Here is an 18,424-nt window from a genome sequence, read left to right on the forward strand (position 1 = left end):
GGCAAATTTACAGGAATACCTCAGTAGGATTTCTGATGAATGAACAATGATACTCTTATTAGAAGCACCTATTTTGATTGTAGAGTAATCATTTTAAAGTTGGAAGGGCTCTTAGAGGTGTGATGAAAAATTATCACACCAATAGTCTCCAAGCTAATAATAGGTTTATTGAGAGAGGGCCAGTCTCACGATAAAGTCAGACTTTAGTCAAGACCAAAAACCCTGAACCTTAGGCAATAGCCTTTTTTGAATGCACAGAACACTATGGTACTGGGTAAGAGACAGAAGGGAGGATCAGTGGAATAGACATGGGCTAAATAACCTCAACGAGACAGTGTATGATAAACCCAAAGATCCCAGCTTTGGGGACAAAAATCCACTATTTGACAAAAACTGCTGGGAAATTTGGAAAACATTATGGGAGAGATTAAGTTGAGATCAACATCTCACACTCTACACCAAGATAAACTCAGAATGGGTGAATGATTTGAACATAAAGAAGGAAACCTTAAGTAAATTAGGTGAACACAGAATAATATACCTGTCAGATCTGTGGGAAAGGAAAGATTTCAAGACCAAGTAAGAGTTAGAAAATAATTATAAAATGTAAAATAAATAATTTTGATAACATTAAATTAAAAAGGTTTTGTACAAACAAATCCAATGCAACCAAAATTAGAAGGGAAGCAACAAATTGGGGGAAAAAATCTTTATAACAAAAACCTCTGACAAAGTTCTAATTACACAAATTTATAAGGAACTAAATCAATTGAACAAAAAAAATCAAACCATTCCCTAATCAACAAATGGGTAAGGGACATGAATAGGCAATTTTCAGATAAAGAAATAAAAACTACCAATAAGCACATGAAAAAGTGTTCTAAATCTCTTATAATTAGAAAAATGCAAATCAAAACAACTCTGAGGTAACACTTCACACCTAGCAGATTGGCTAACATGACAGCAAAGGAAAGTAATAAATGTTGGAGGGGATGTGGCAAAATAGGGACTTTAATGCATTGCTGGTGGAGTTGTGAATTGATCTGATCATTCTGGATGGCAATTTGGAACTATGCCCAAAGGGCTTTAAAAGACTGCCTACCCTTTGATACACCCATACCACTGCTGGGTTTACACCCCCAAAAAGATCATAAGAAAAAGACTTATACAAAAATATTTATAGCCACACTCTTTGTGGTAGCAAAAAAAAATTGGAAAATGAAATGATGTCCTTTGATTGGGGATTCACTGAACAAATTGTGTTATCTGTTGGTGATGGAATACTATTGTGCTAAAAGGAATAATGAGCTGGAGGAATTCCATGTGAACTGGAATGACCTCCAAGAATTGATGCAGAGTGAAAGGAGCAAAACCAGGAGAACTATATACACAGAGATGGATACACTGTGGCAAATTGAATGTAATGGACTTCTCTACTAGCAGCAATGTAATGATCCAGGACAATTCTGAAGGATGTATGAGAAAGAACACTATCCACACCCAGAGAAAGAACTGTGGGTGCAGAAACACAGAAGAAAAACAACTGCTTGATCACATGGGTCGATGGGGATATGATTGGGGATGTAGACTATAAATGATCACCCTAGTGCAAACTATCAATAATCTGGAAATTGGTCTTAGTCAATGACACATGTAAAACCCAGGAAAATTGTTCATCAGCTATGGGGGGGGCAGTAAAAGGAGGGGAGGAAAAGAACATTAATCATGTAACCATGGAAAATTTTTCTTAATTAATCAATAAAAATTTTTTAAAATTAAAAATGGGGTTAAAGTAAAGCTTTTTAACCTTTTTGGGGGGCAAAACCAATGTAGCTCTTCTCAGAATTGTTTTTAAATGTCTAAAATAAAATGTATATGATTTCAAAGGAAATCAAAGATTAGTGAAACTAAAGATGTAATTTTTTTCCCTCATAAAGTTCATAGACCCTCTAAAATCTACGTCACAGACTCCAGGTTAAGGACAAGTAGGTTAGAGAGTAGTAGCATGGTAAAGTAAAAGGATCACTCTCTAAACAGAGGATCTGTGTTCAAATTATCCTCCCAGCTAATTACTATTTGTGTGATCTTGGGCAAGTGACTTATTTAATCTCTCAGTTTCTTTATCTATGGAATGAGGGAGTTAGAATACATCTGAAGTTCTTTACCTCAGGTCCATGAACATTTAAAAAAATAAGTTGATAGACTTACTGAGATATAATTAGTTTTCTAAATATTTTATCATATATTTTAAAACATTATTCTGAAAAGAGGTCAACAGGTTTCTTAGATGCCTAAGGACATTTAAAAAAAAAAAAAGATGGACTTTAAGATCTCTTTGCAGTTTTAATTTCTGTCCTAAAATGATTATGATATTGCCATCTTGTGGTAAATATGGATAACAAACCTTTCTAACCAAACTAATAAAAACCAGACCCAGAAAGAATCTATGACTGCTACTCTTCTCCCAAAACTGAAGTTGTGTTGTCTCTATATTTCAGGGAATCTTCTTTTTGATTTTTGTAAGCTCAAGTTTCTTAGATCCTGTAAGCAAATTATAGAGAAGCAAATTTCATGCAGATAAGCAAAGAATTACCAATTTATATAAAAAGTTATTTTAGAAATCTTAAAATTCGTATTCTAACCCCCTACAGATAATTAGGAAGCAAGAATGTATAATAATCAGCTGTGAATAAATTAACTATTATAAGCAATACAAGGATTTGGGACACCCTCATGGGACTCATGATGAAAAATTCTATCCACTACCATAAATGGAACTAACAGAGTCTGAATGAAGATTGAAGTATTGAAGTATTCCATTTCCTTGATAAAATTTTCTTTGGTGTAATGATATATGTCTTCTTTCACAACATGATGAACATGATATATTTATGCAAATTTATATCAATATAAATATATGGAAATACATGATAACACAGGCATAACCTATCTCATATTACCTGCCACCTTGAGGTGGCAGAGGATTGAGAAAGAATGAAAGAAAATAGATCACAAAATGTCAGAAAATAATTATTAAAAATTTTATTGATATGTAAAAACAAAAAGAAAAACAAAATAAAAATGTCATCAGATAGCATTTCCAGGTGATTACAATTCATTTTAATAAATTGATTTTCTATTATTACTTTTCTAACCATCATAAAATAAATCACTCTTTTTATTAAGACAAAATGCTATAAGTAAGGCACTAGCAAGCATATCAGCCTTTTGTATTTTAGAACTAATGTAACATGAGTGGAGGAAAGTCTAGGAACATTTCTGCAGTGGAGCACAAAAAGTTGATTAGCAAGTATTTATTTGTATATTATGTATATTATGTTATATGTTTTAGGCTTACTTTATGAGATAATAAAATAAGAAAAGAAAAAAAAAAGATTGTTCTTTGGCCTTAAGAAGCTTGCAATCTGGTCAGGATGAATTAACAAGATTTTACTCTTGACGACAGTATAAATCCAAGTTTTGGGGATAAGCATTTCATTTTTGAAAAATTGCTAGGAAAAATTGGAAAGTAGTTTGTCAGAACCTAGGTATAGACCAATATTTTACATCATTTATTAAGATAAAATCAAAATGGACACATGACCTAGATATAAAAGGAGAGATCATAAGAAAATTAGAAGAAAAGGGCACATACTATCAGATTTATGGATAAGAGGAATTTATGAATAAACAAGAGAAAGAGAACATTATAAGATATAAAGTGGATAATTTTGATTATATTAAATTTAAAAGGTTTTGTACAAATAAATGAATGTAGCAATGATTAGAAGAAAAGCAGAAAATTACAGAGGGAAATAAAGACCAGTTCTCAAATAGAAGTCTCATATGTAAAACAGAGAAAGAACTTTGTCAGATTTATAAGAATAATGTGATTTTTCTCTCCTGACATTTATCATAATCCTTTCAGTTTTCCTTGCCTTTATGACATTCACCTTGTGCCAGGTTCCTTCCACAATATTTGGCAATTAGTGGCCACTTAAGTTCATGTTCAATTGAGTGTTTAATTTTAATTTACAGTTCAACATAATATAAACTTGTATGACCCAACTGTCCCAAAGCTCCTAATTCGTAACACCCAGATATGAATGTGAGTACTCTCTTTCAAAAGCTCCCTATTGACTCTTGAGGGAAACACAGATTCTTCTATTTGTTATCTCAAGCCCTTCACATTCTGACTCTAACCTATCTTTCCAGATTTACTGTAAATTACTACCTATCATGCTTTCTTCTCATCAAATTGGACTTCTCGCTACTCCTCATATGTAATTTACCATGCCCCACCTCTCTGTCTTTACACATAGCCCATATCTGGCACCCCATTATTATAATGCCTCTTTTCCTCTGCCTTATGAAATCTCTAACTTCTAAAAAAAGCCATGCCTACTTTACTTTCTACATGAAACCTTTCCTAATCCCTTTAGCTAAGAGTCCTCCTGAAATTAACTTGTATTTACTTCTATGCATATTTATTGCTTCCCCTGGTCAGTATAAATTATCTGAGGGCAAGAACCGTGTTATTTTTATTTTTTAATCCCAAATGTCTAGGCTAGTGCCCAGGACATCATAAGTTCTTAATAAATGTTTCCTAAATTGGTTGAAAAAAAAGTACTATAGCAATCAATTGAAGATTATTCAATAGAAGTAGATATGTATATTTCACGTAACATTAATGTTAGTAATATTACATCACAGAGAAATTAAGCTTATTACTTCTTTTGATCACTTGCATGACATTCTCTTCACTGGTGCTGATCATAACACCCTCATGTTTTAGCCTCCTCTGTGTTTCTCTTCTTTTTCTTGTTGTTTAATTGTTTTTTTTTTTTCTCTTTAGTCTTTCACAGAGAATCCACAGAAGGAGAACCTTTTCTCAGGTTTTTTTAATATTATTGGGGCACTCAGCCAATATATTGTTTTATTTCTCCTGCTTGATACAACATTAGTTTCTCTCCTTTAATGATTATCTTTGTCCTTCATGATATCTACATTTAAATTTTTATTTAAAATATTTCTTTGATAGTATTGTCTGATTTAAGCCTGCATCTCATTTGTAAGGAAGAAAATTAGGTTAGGTGATTTGCCTAAGTTATACACACTCATATACCCATTTCCACATCTTGTTCCCATGGTCCATCAAGCATCAATCTTAAATGCCTTGCTTGAAGCCACTAGAACCCCAAAACAATTTTTTTTCTGATATGATAAACATACTAGTCTAAGGATTGGCTGTTATTTTCGGAAAATCATCCAACATGTCTGTCATCCAGGAGAAGTCCTCATGAATTTTCTTGGTTCTCATTTAATATGATATAAATTCCTTCCTGCAACTAAACTTTTTGAGTTACAATAAACAATTATGTCATCACTTGATTCATCTCCTTGTAGGGCATTATTGGTTCCATGTCATATTTCTACACCTTCAGAGTGGTATCTTCTTAGAATCTACTGAGCTAATTGTCCATTATTTCTTTCATTCTGTTTATAAGGAAATTTAAATAACTCTACTATGGACAATGAGTTATGTATAGGGTCCTGTCTGATCTCTGAGACTGGTTTAAAATCCGAAACATTACTCAATCTTTCAATAGCTTGATATGGAGTACATTCCCATCAATCTGCTAACTCATGCCTTTTCCGAACATTGTTTTCCCAGCAAAACAGCATCATTTTGCTAAACAGTTCTTAAGAGTGAATTTAGGCGTTCTCACACTATTTCTGCCAGTGATCTCAGCTGAATCTACAATTATCGATAGATTTTCTTCAACTGCGAACTGAGAGATTTACAGCTTATATTTTCATTTTCTAAGTTGTTTCAAAGCACCAGTATGTCAGTAATTATGGTTCTGACCCCAAAATCAACAAATATATTGTATTACGTGAGCATCATTTCCAGTGGGGTGCTGTATTGATTCTAGCATATGATATATGCTATTGATTTATGACAACAACTTTTGATGTGATTATTTTGTTATGGTCTCTGTTCCTAACATGTTCATAAGCATATAATTAAAATACTTGGGTTGTGAGATTCTTTAGAGATAGAAACTGACAACTTTTTTAAACCCTTACATTTCCTTGGGTGACATCATCAATATTTCTACCTTTATTGGAATGATTTCTATAAGGAAGGAATCCATAACCTAAGAATTTTTTCTCTTATTTAACTTTAGCAGCCAGAGTTGTCTCTTGGTTATGTGTGCTTCCACATGCCTGGAGAAATGATCAGTTATCATTATGGAAATGAATCAAATGAAGAGGTAATTGTTTACTGTAACCCAATAACTTTGGCTGCCAGAATTAATGTTGTATTAGGCTAATGAGAACTAAGAAAATACTTGACATTTTTACTTATGTTTTTCAGCTATTAAAATTCCTTGTAGACAAGTCCCAATTTTGCTAGTATTTATATCCTCCATATAAGCAACATGAGATAGTAGCACTTTATAAACAAATCTCATGTCTTAAAGACATCTAGTCTCAGTTGCAGTCCACTGTATATGTATCCAGAGCCTTCCTTTCATCCTCTAGTGTGCATGCCTTTGAAATCACAAACCAAAGGAGATCTACTCAATGTTCTTTAACAGTCTAGCTTCCATATTCTCCATCATCCTGGAAAGATCCTCCAAAATCTTTGTAAACCTAAAGAAATCCTCCTGAACTTTCATGAATTTCAGCAACTAAGAAATATACATGTGTGTGTGTGTTTGTATGCATATGTGTATATTTATATTTGTTTTTAAACTTTGGGAATTGAATTTCTAAAATGAAGTGGAAAGGTTGGGCTTTTTTTCTTACTTCTATACTTTTAGGAAGCCATCCAAAGAGAAATATGAATTGTTACAGAGGAAAATTAAATTATCATACATTTGATTAAGGTACACTTGGTAATTCCCTAAAAACATCATTATTTCATCTATATTTAACTTTTAAAGAATAAATGTAATTAAGGAAGCATAATATAGCAAAAGCTGTACCAGTGTGCAGTGAAAAGCATGTTAGATTATTAGGCTCTGGGTTCGATCTCTATCTTTGCCATTTATTACCAGGTGATCTTGTGTGATAAACATTATGGACCTTAGCTTCTTCTTCAGTGAAACAAAGGGATTGTATTAGTTGACCTTTCAGGTATCTTCCAGCACTATATATTTAATCCTGTGACATCTTGTTTAATTCATCGATGTTGAGGGAAATTGTGTGCAGATTTTCCCGTATATCTAAAGGATATGAGCTGCTTTGTATATATTTCTATGTATATAGATGTTGCAGTTATTTTTCTTACTAAAAAATAGTAAAATTTTATCAAGATCAGTGCTCAAGTTATATTTTAACAATTTTAATTTGTCTTTGTTCATTTTGTGGTGTTTTATGTTAAACCCACATTGCAGAGCATAAGACCACCACAAAATCTACTTTGACCTTCTTTAATACAGCATTTGCCTAAATGAATTTTCCTACCCTACTCCATGGCTAGCAAAGGATATTTGATAATAAGTTATACATTGCTTGTTAATCTTTTCATTATGGGAGGAAAGCTGAGTTAATACTATTGGAATGCTATTTTGGTTAACTATTTTTTCTTGAAGAATGAAAGAAGGAAAGAAAGAAAAGGAGGCTATTCAGAAATTTGAAAAGAACCAGGCTTGGGAAAAACTGCAGAAAACAGACTGGCATTTCTACTTGTCTTAAGCTAGGGAATTTTGTTGTATACAAGGCAGATGGGAGTAGAAGGGAATGCTAGAAAATCAATTCTGAATCCATGGGAATCATCCCATTATTTCCAGTGCAAATCACATTCTCACAGGAAGCATATGCAAAAACGAGTCATAGAGCCTTGGAAAGCTTTTTTACAACTTCTTTGGAGGAAAACAAAAGTATGCTAAGATCTTATATCAGGAAATTTGCCACTCATTATAAGAAGGAACTGCTAAGGATGTTGTTTTATTAGTACCAGTTGTTGATGGAGCATTCCCTGCTAAAATAATATTCAGGGTGCTACTGTAGCAAGTAGGAAGTAGAAAAGTGAAAGCTTAGTATCATCTGAAGACCTTAAAAACTGGAATTGCAATGTGGTTTCAATCATGCCTGTGTGCTGGAACAGTGACATATTCAGTCCTTATTGGAAGTAGGTCTATGAGGTACCTCCTAAATAAGGAAACCCCCTTTGTTACTGAAAGTCAGCACCCTTTTCGCAATTACACACTTAGGGGGTTACCTAGAGAACTTAGAGGTTGAGTAAAACACAGGACTGCTTTTGAGAACAGCTCTTTATCCACTTTGCCACATCTACTTTTAATCTTTCTGATTATATTCTTCATAAAATTATAGGAATAAGGACTTTAGAATGTGAAAAAGATACATCACTGAATATAATTTTTTCTGTAATGTGTGGAAGAATAGCAAATGTTTATGATTTATGTGCTTTTAGAAAGGTATGATAAGCACAAGTTGTAACTTGCAAATCATGAATTGACTGGTTGAGGAGAGTTATTGTTTTTATAAGTGTTTGTTTCTCAAAAATCACTGTGATTAAGAGAAGCTAGGTGGCTTTGTAGCAAGAGAGTCATGTCTAGAGTTTGGAGGTCCTGAGTTCAAATTTCCTGCAGATACTTTCTAGCTGTGTGATTCTGGGAAGTCCCTAAACCCCAAATGCCTAGCCTTTTGTGCTCTTCTACCTTAGAACCAATACTTGGTATTGATTATAAGATGGAAGGTAAGGGTTTAAAAGAATCACGATGCATAGAAGGGCTTCAAAGTCATAAACCAAAAAGGACATACATAAGGGTCTTCTCAGGGTCGTGAATGCATTTCTTTAAATAATCTAAGTGCTTTTGGCCTGACAAAAGAGGGCAGACATGATCTGTATCCAATGGCCAAAATGAGAACAGTGCTTATCTATAGAGTACAGTGAGGTGAGGAATACCCTAAATTGTAGTAGTGGAATATCCTGTATTATTATTAGAAACAGCAGAGATGGAAAATTGTTTATGGCCCTTTTGTATGTTTTTTCGTCGGTAAGAAGATGAAAGGATAAGGAGTTTTCAGACAGGGTAGCAATAGGCAGAGGCTCAAAGGAGAATGAAGAATCTAACAGAAATATATTGTGCTGATTAAGAGAAAGACTTTGGGAAAGAGATATTCTCTCATTAGGATTTAATTCAGAGTAGAAACTGGTTGTATCTGCATCACCTAGAAAAGTTCCTAGAACAGAAGAGGTACTTAATAAATGTTTGTTGAATGGATAACTATGGGAAAATATTTTGTGAAAATAGAAAAATATAGGAAAATAATGAAGTACCAACTAAACTTGGTCCAAAAAATTTGATTAGTATCATACATTACCTGAAAATGCCATGAATTCAGAAACATTTTCTGGAATATTCTGGAAAAATTATCTTTTTTATGGGAAAGAGCCTGGAGATCAATGATGCAATACCCTCACCTTCTGAATCCAGAATGAGGGATAGATAGAAATGATTAAATTTCAGATGGCAATAAATTATAAGAGATGAGATTTTTATAATATTACTCTTTAAAGTAAGAGTAACAAATTGAGGAAAACAGTAGGAGAACCAAGGTTAAAGAGAAAATGGTAGCAAACATGGGTGCCTTAAAGATTCATATAAAAAATCATATAAAAATTTATTTATATTTATAATGTTACTATGCTATATAAATTTGTAATAATTTTAGAATACTATTCCTAATCCTAAAAATACTTTAGAAGTATTATTCTCCAAAAATAAAACAAAAATAAGGATCTATATTCCAATGTGCTGCTTAACACAAGACGTCCTCTTTCTTAATATATTAGAAGAGAATAGGTAGGCTCTACCAAGAGGTATTATGTAGGACATCACATTTTTATAATCACAAAATTATAAAATGATGAAGAGACTACATGGTCTCACATCCTTATTGTTTTTGTTTGATTATAAAAAATTGACTTAATAGATCAAACATTGCCTTTAAGGTTATCTTGCAACAAGATGTCTCCTGTATGTGTCAAAAATCATGTAAAATGCCTTTCAAAATACAAACTTAATGGCAAAGATGTTTGCAATTTTCTGGAAGAGATCAGAACAGTCAGGATTTAATGCAATTTCCTCATGAATGGCTGGATCTTCCTAGTGCTTTTGTTTGCAGGTGGCATTGTACTCATTCTAAGTCAGAGAGTTTTATAGAGATTACATAGATATGTAGAAGTTCATCACTCAGAAGATTCTGGCATAGCGAGCTGATAGGTAAAGTCAAGTGGGTAAAGCATGCTAGTTAGCTACATTGATATGCAGTCGGGTAGCCAACCTATAGAACTTGCTTATATATAAAAACTGCATTTAGTAATCTAGATCCCAGAATTGGACAGGAGGAAAAGGCAAAATTGCCTTTGGAAGATTTCACAATGACCTGGTGTCTTGATGAAACAAAGCCCCATTTTTTAATGCTAGTCTACTTCCAGTATTCCACAGATATTTGACTGTGAGTCATGGAATACTTCAGTTCCCAAATAATTGAAGGTTGAGGGTCACCCAAAGGGCAATGAAGAGCCACATTTCAGGCACGAACAGGCCACAATATATCACAAATATGAAATAGTTCAGAAGAAACATTCCATTGAAATAGTTTGAAACAGCAAATGAAATGATTTCGACACTTTTCTTGTTTACCCCCTGTAGAAGTAAAGTGAAATACATTCATCTGCCATAAGATTGGTGAATTTTTTTCAGTGTCAACAAGGAAGAAGAGCCTAAAACAGTGGATGGGTCTGTTAGTTATTTTTCTAATGGTTTAATATTTTATTAATACATGATATCCTAAAGTAATACTCTGCCCCTGTTAAACCTCCTTAGGATCAAAGAAAAGCAATGAAGCAAAACTAACCTGACACAATGACCACCACTTCTGATAGTTTCTGACAGGCAATTATATGTATTCCATGACCCCCCTTCTTTCTACCAAGAAGAAAGAAATGTGTTTCATCACTTATTCTCTGGTAACAAAATTGACCACTGGGTTATTTAGTAAGAAGCATTTAGGTCTCAGTTATAATGGAGCTAAAATAGTTGCATTCCGGAGGAAATTACATGATTTTTTTAAGGAAAGCTTTAATAATAGGGAAATCTATCTAGGTAGTTAAGGTTAGAAAAAAAATTTAGCTTAAAATTTAACATCCTTTGTTGGGCATGTCAGAGAGGGAACTTTGTTCAGTTAAGATACTTGATAGCCTCTGAAAGGCCCCTTCTTAAAACTAATAGAGATTGTGACTTGGGGGCATGTTTTATAGCTAACTCATCTAAGTCGCTTCATCAGGGCATATTTCAGCTTGCAATCAGATGTTCTAAATATGTGTAAAAGTTCAGTGCCTGGCACATAACAGACACTTAAACATTTTTTTTTCACTTCTCCCAGGGAGAACACATTAAGATTCTTTTAGGAACAAAGTGATTAGTTAATAATATATGCCCTGACTTTTCCAGTTCATCTCTTATTTTCTGTAAGACAAAAAGCCTGCCCTCTCAAGGTGGTATTTTATGAGAATTTGAAAGGATCACTAAAATATTTTTGAGGAGATTTTTGTGTAAAACAGTATGGGATGCAATGGGTAAGAGCAATGAATTGGAGTCAAGAAAGTCTAACTTCAAATCTTTTCTCAGACACTTAGCATATCTGTTTTCCTGGAAAACTCAACCTATTTCTGCCTGATTTTCCTCATCTGTAAAATGAAGAAAATAACAGCACCTACCTTATGCAGTTGATGTGAGGAGCAAATGAGGTATCATACTGAGGAGCTTTGCAATACGTAAAAATCTAATTAAAAGGTAGCTACGATGATGATGATGCCTTTGTATTGTCCTTCTGTCTATACCTGCAGTAAAATGAATTGACTCCATGTCGGGTGGTGATACTCTTCAAATCAATACAGAATAACAGGGTTCCTCGCAATTTGGGCATAAAAAATATGAGTTTTCTCCTAACCATCAATATAGAATAGTACACCATGAATTTTTGTTTAATTTTGCAGGTTACTTAAATCCTTTTGTAGAGAGGTAGTATAAATTTAAAATAAAATATTTGTTTTCAGTATGTTGACTGTTGTATGACTACAAAGGAGAAAGTTGTCGTATGTTCCTAATGGATTCAGTATTTAGAAAATTGGGTTATTTGACCACTGCTAAAGCACTGAATTTAGAGTCACTGTGTGATCTAAAAGCTTAGAATCCTGTCTTCTACCTATCTTTATAATATGTCATCATTTCATTAAAAAAACAACAATTTTTATTGTGGAACAAAGAGGCAATATGGAATAGTGTAGAGAAAACTGACCTTCAGTCCCTGAAGATCTGACGTCATCTCTTCTATGGCACATAGTGACTTCTTGATCATGGACAGGACACTTAAACTCTCAGTCCCCTAGGTAGCCATAAATTTCAAAGTTAATGTGCTTGCCATTGGTAGAAGGAGTTTTCTTCATTAGGAGTTCCCTATACCACTCAAATCATAAATCCAACCCCTTAACACTGTTTTAGCATAGCTTCTTCACATCTTTCATCTCCTCTCTCCCTGACCCAGAATTTCCCATAATAGACACCCTTTACAAGTCCTAAACTGACTTTTTTAAAATGTGCATTCAGTATAGTCCAGACTAGTTTCAGATCGAATGATATCTTGCTACCCATGTTTTCTTTACTTCTTCATAAATTCATTCATTTATTTATTTAGAATATTTTCCATGGTTACATGATTCATGATCCTACCCCTCTCCCCCATTTTTTACTCCCTTCCTCACAAAACCGACAAGCAGTTTCATTGGGTTATACATGTATCATTGTTCAAAACCTATTTCCATGTTACTCATATTTGCAGTAGAGTGATTCTTTAAAATCAAAATCCTAATCACATCCCTATCACACTATGTGGTTGATCATATATTTTTCTAATGCATTTCTGGTTCCATAGTTATTTCTCTGGATATGGATAGTGTTCTCTCTCCTAAGTTCCTCTGGGTTGTCCTGGATCATCGCATTGCTAGTGGTAGAAAAGTCCATTATATTCTATTGTACCATAATGTATCAGTCTCTGTGTATAATGTCCTCCTGGTTCTGCTCCTTTCACTCTACATCAGTTCCTGGAGGTTGTTCCAGTTCACATGGAATTCCTCCATTTCTTTATTCTTTTCAGAACAATAATATTCCATCACCAACATACCACAATTTATTCAGCCATTCCTCAATTGATGGACACCCCCTCATTTTCCAATTTTTGCCACCAAAAAGAGCATGGCTGTGAATATTTTTGTACAAGTCTTTTCCCTTATTTTCTCTTTGGAGTATAAACCCAGTAGTGGTATGGCTGGATCAAAGGGCAGGCATTCATTTAAAGCACTTTGTGTATAGTTCCAAATTACTCTCCAGAATGGTAGGACCAATTCACAACTCCACAAACAATGTATTAGTGTCCCAATCACTTTCCTTTGCTGTCACATTGGCCAGTCTGCTAGGTGTGAGTTGGTACCTCAGAGTTATTTTAATTTGCCTTTCCCTAATCAGGAGGGTTTTAGAAAAAATTTTCATGTGCTTTTTGATAGTTTTGATTTCATCCTGTGAAAACTGCCTATTCATGGCCCTTGACCATTTGTTGATTGAAGAATAGCTTGATTTTTTGTAGATTTGACTTGATTCCTCATATATTTGTAAAATTAAACCTTCATTATAGAGTTTTGTTATAAAAATGTTCTCCTAATTTGTTGCTTTCATTCTAATTTTGATTGCATTGTTTTTGTTTATACAAAAACTTTTTTTAATTTGATGTAATCAAAGTCATTCAGTTTACATTTTGCAGTGTTCTTTATCTCTTTCTTGGTTTTAAGTTCCTTTCTTTCCCACAGATCTGACAGGCATACTAATCTATGTTCACCTAATTTATTTATGATTTCACTCTTTAAATTTAAAACATTTACCCATTTTGAATTTATCTTTATATAGGTTGTAAGATATTGATCTAAACCTTATTTTCCCCATAATATTTTCTAATTTTTCCAGCTATTTTTTAAAATAGTGAGTTCTTGTCCCCAAAGCTGGGGTGTCTGGGTTTATTAAACACTAGTTTACTGAGGTCATTTATCCCTAGCTATTCCATTGAGTCACCTTCCTGTCTCTTAGCCAGTACCATATTGTTTTGATGACCACTGATTTATAATTTAAGATCTGGTACTGCTAGGCCCCTATCCTTCTCATTTTTTTTTCATTATTTTCCTTGATATTCTCAATCTTTTGTTCTTCCAAATGAACTTTGTTATAATTTTTTCTAATTCAATAAAAAAGTTTTTTGGTAGTTTGATAGTTATGGCACTGAATAAGTAGATTGATTTGTGTAGTATTGTCATTTTTATTATATTAGCTCATCCTACCCAGGAGTACTTAATGTTTTTCCAGTTGTTAAGATTTAGTTTTAATTGTGTGAAAAGTGTTTTGTAGTTGTGTTCATATAATTCCTGTGTTTGTTTTGGTAGATAGATTCCTAAATTTTTTATATTGTCTAGAGCAGTGATGGGCAAACATTTTAAAGAGGGGGCCAAAGGAAAGGAAATGCTCATCTGTCAGTCTGCTTCTAAGGCAACTCTTTCAAAGTTTCATTGTATTGTATCCTATTCATTGTATTTGTCAGATTAGGAATAATGTCATGGGGCTGGATAGAACATTTCAGGGGGCTGCATCTGGCCCGTGGGGCCTTAGTTTGCCCATCACTGTCTTAGTGTATTCCCTTCCCCTCATAAATCTTTTTCTCTCTGCTGTTTTCTTTATTTTCACTCAGGGCTCAGAAGTGATTTAAAAGTGACCAGATGAAAAGATGGCAAGACTCCAAAACCTCACTTACTTCACCAAAAAGTCTCTTGCACTTGCTGAAGAACGTGCTGCTGCCAGAAAAAATGATGAGGAAGGATTAGAGCCTGATAGTGACTTCGAAGCTGGTAAAAAGCTTCCATTTATTTATGACAATGTTCCTCCAGGCATGGTGTCAGAGCCCTTGGAAGACCTAGACCCATACTACCTGGATAAAAATGTGAGTATTTCTTATAGGCAAAGGGACAGTGTTTCTATTTTACCTTTAATGAATGAAAAGATCTGAATTAGGAAATGATAAGTCTTAGTAAATATAAAGAGAGAAATGTCAAATATTAAATTCTTAAAGATGTCTTCTTCTATTAGGTTTAATCTAAATTGAGTCTGTCACTGATATTTTAATTCCTTTACTTTTAATTAGATATGATGTGGTGGCCAATAGAATGAAAATCCTGATGGAAGTGACCATTTACTTTCTTGTTTTTTATCCCCAGGCCTTAGCTCAATGTTATATACATATCATTCACTTAATAAATATTTATTGATTTGCATGATTCTTGTCGATACTCAATAAATATATCATGTACTGATCCAGCACAAATAACTAATCATTCATCCATCAGCCAATCAATATGTATTTATTTTTTTGTAAAATTATTTAATTTTAACAATTACATGTAATAACAATTTTTCACATTAGTTTTTTGAAGTTATATAATCCAAACTTCCTCCCTCCCTTCCCTATCCCTTCTCAGACCTCATGAGCAATTTAATCTGGATTATATATGTATTTTCATGCATAATTTCAATCTGTGTTTATTGAAAGTCTTCTAGGTGATAAACAATGTTCTAGATATTCAAAGGCATTAAACAAAAAAAGCAATCTTCCTTCTTGCCATCAAGGAACCATAAAAACTATTTGCAAGTGGAATTAAGGGGAGATTAGTATACATGGACAAATTAGCACACAATTCACTATTATACCACTTGGCAATATAACAATTTGACATTTGGTGTTTTAAATTTTTAATAACACTTCACATATATAATTTTTGCATTCAAATATATTTATTGAGTTATTTATTTGTTACATTAAAATACCCAGGTAACTCCCTCCCTTTCCGCCCTGTCCTCATTTGAGAAGACATCATTTGACAAAAAAGATATATGTATATCTGATACTATGTTTTACTTATTTCTATTTATCAGTCCTTTCTCTGGAGGTGGACATACACAAGTCATTCTTAAAGCAATATTTCTGTTGCTATACAAAATGTTTATTTGGTGCTATTCATTTAACTCTTCATAATGTCATGTAAGTCTTTCCATTTTTTGTTAACTGCTCCTCACTTCTTATGGTGCAGCAGGATTCCACCGTAATCATATGCCACAATGTGTTTAGCCATTCCCCAATTAATTGTTATCACTTCAATTTCCAGTTCTTTGCCAGATGAAAGAGAGCTGCTATTAATATTTTAGAACATAGATATTCTTTTTTCTTTTTCCCTTTATCACCCTGAAAAATCATAAAGATCCTTTGAGGTAGGTATACTATGTGAATGATACTGGTCACATCAAACTATTGGGTCATTGAGATTTCAATAAAATCAAATCTTATACACATAAAATTTATGTGATAAAGACTAATCTCCAATTTGTATTTGAACTTTTAACTAAATGAATGTTACATTTATTCCTACTGGATTTTATCATATTAGATTTAGTTCACTATTTAAACTTGTTAAGATATTTCTTAGATCATGATTTTATCACCTGATGAATTAAGTCTTCCAGTTTTGTCCTCTGTCATCCAATTCATTTATAAAAATGTTTAAGAGACTATGACCAAAAGGAAAGAACTGGGGCCCTCTACTAGAGACTTCCCTATAAAGTGATAGTATTTCTCTAGATTCTTTTCATATAAATCCATCTAAACACATTATTTTCCATTCCAGATATATATATATATATACATATACACACATATATATAATTCACAGACAATGTCAGATTCATTTAGTATATGGATATATTTAAATATAAACATATATATATAATATCATACTGATCTAACAGTTTAAGTCAATCAAAAGAGAAAAAATAGATTAGGATGGTTCCCATTTATCACCGCAATCCATTTTACAACAAAATATTCAGAATAATTATTTCTAGAATCCTGCTTAGCTTCAAATTCAATCTAAAAAAAAAGTTTTAGTAAACTTGAAACTTTAGTAAACAATAGACAAAAGTTCAGTAGCAGTAGCAGCAGCATTCTCATTACCATTTATATAGTATTTAAGGTTTACAAAATGATTTGCATATTGTTTCATTTAATCCTCACAACTCAATTTACCAATGAGAAAACTGAGACTGAGAGATGTTAAGTGACTTGCCAAAAGTTTATGTTTGAGATGAGCATTCAATTCAGGTCTTGTAGAGATATCTACCTGAAAATCAATATTATATTTGTGATCTCCTATCTTTTTTCATTCTGCACTTTTCCTTATATTCTACACTATTACTAAATAATTTAGTCAATAGAAAATAATGTTCAGAATCAAAGAGACATGAATTTAAGACTTGTATATATCAGATTTGGCTATTCAATTAAAACCTCAGTACTCCAGACAACTCTTTAAGACTATAAATTGTAGAGAAAATAACCTGAATATTTACAAGCTAGTTCTTTACCATGGAGTTCCCCACCTCAGTAAGGGCACAGTTCTACCACATTTCTTTTATATAAATCACACTGTACTAGGAACAAGGGATAAAATTAAAATATACAACATATATCCTTGTATTCAAAAAGTTTATAACTTAATTTAAGTATTTGATTGAAACTAATTTAAGTATTTAATTTTAATCACTAAATTAATAAATTAAGTATATAAAATGGATTAAAACTTAATAAATTTAAGTATTAAGTATGGCCATTTTTAGGTCCAATGCTCATCTGAATTCTTTTCTAGGCTTTGCCATGCACCATTAGCTATGTGACCTCAGAATAGTTGGGGAAAAGGGAATTGCCTCTCAGTCTTACTACTTTATCTGTTAAATGAGATTGTTAGATATCCCTTACTAGCACTAATCTTTTATAATCTTATATTCGCATAATGTCATATTCCATAGTATTATGCACATATATCATATATGTATTATAGCACACTCATGTATATATTATATGTGTATTACAATGTGTCTAAAATGCTTCTATATTTATTATAAATATATAAAATATCACTTATCCAGACTAAAGAGTAATATAAACCAACATAAATGAATATGTCAATCAAACAATTATAAAATGAGACTTACTTTCTTATTGTATTCTTATTTTCTCCTACAGACTTTCATAGTATTGAATAAAGGGAAAACCATTTTTCGATTCAGTGCCTCCCCTGCAATGTATTTTTTAACTCCTTTCCATATTATTAGAAGACTATCAATTAAGATCTTGATGAACCGATATCCTTTTCCAGTCACTCAACAGCAATGTTAGGTTCTTAAAAGCAAAATAAACCTTAGGGGATATATGCTTCAAAACTCATATGTGATTTTTATTC

The 18,424-nt window shown here is 32.8% G+C and overlaps 1 protein-coding gene across 1 annotated transcript in view; it reads left to right on the top strand.

Moving 5' to 3' along the window:
* LOC123242232 (sodium channel protein type 9 subunit alpha-like) overlaps positions 1-18,424 on the top strand; it is a 113,689-nt gene that overhangs the window by 9,720 nt on the left and 85,545 nt on the right. Inside the window, exons 2-3 of the mRNA XM_044669817.1 lie at positions 14,830-15,078; positions 18,208-18,326. Coding sequence (XP_044525752.1) covers positions 14,866-15,078; positions 18,208-18,326 — 332 coding nt within the window. The 5' untranslated portion in view covers positions 14,830-14,865. The remainder of the gene's footprint in view (positions 1-14,829; positions 15,079-18,207; positions 18,327-18,424) is intronic.

Source organism: Gracilinanus agilis, chromosome 3 (assembly GCF_016433145.1).
Source record: "Gracilinanus agilis isolate LMUSP501 chromosome 3, AgileGrace, whole genome shotgun sequence".
Lineage (NCBI taxonomy): Eukaryota > Metazoa > Chordata > Mammalia > Didelphimorphia > Didelphidae > Gracilinanus > Gracilinanus agilis.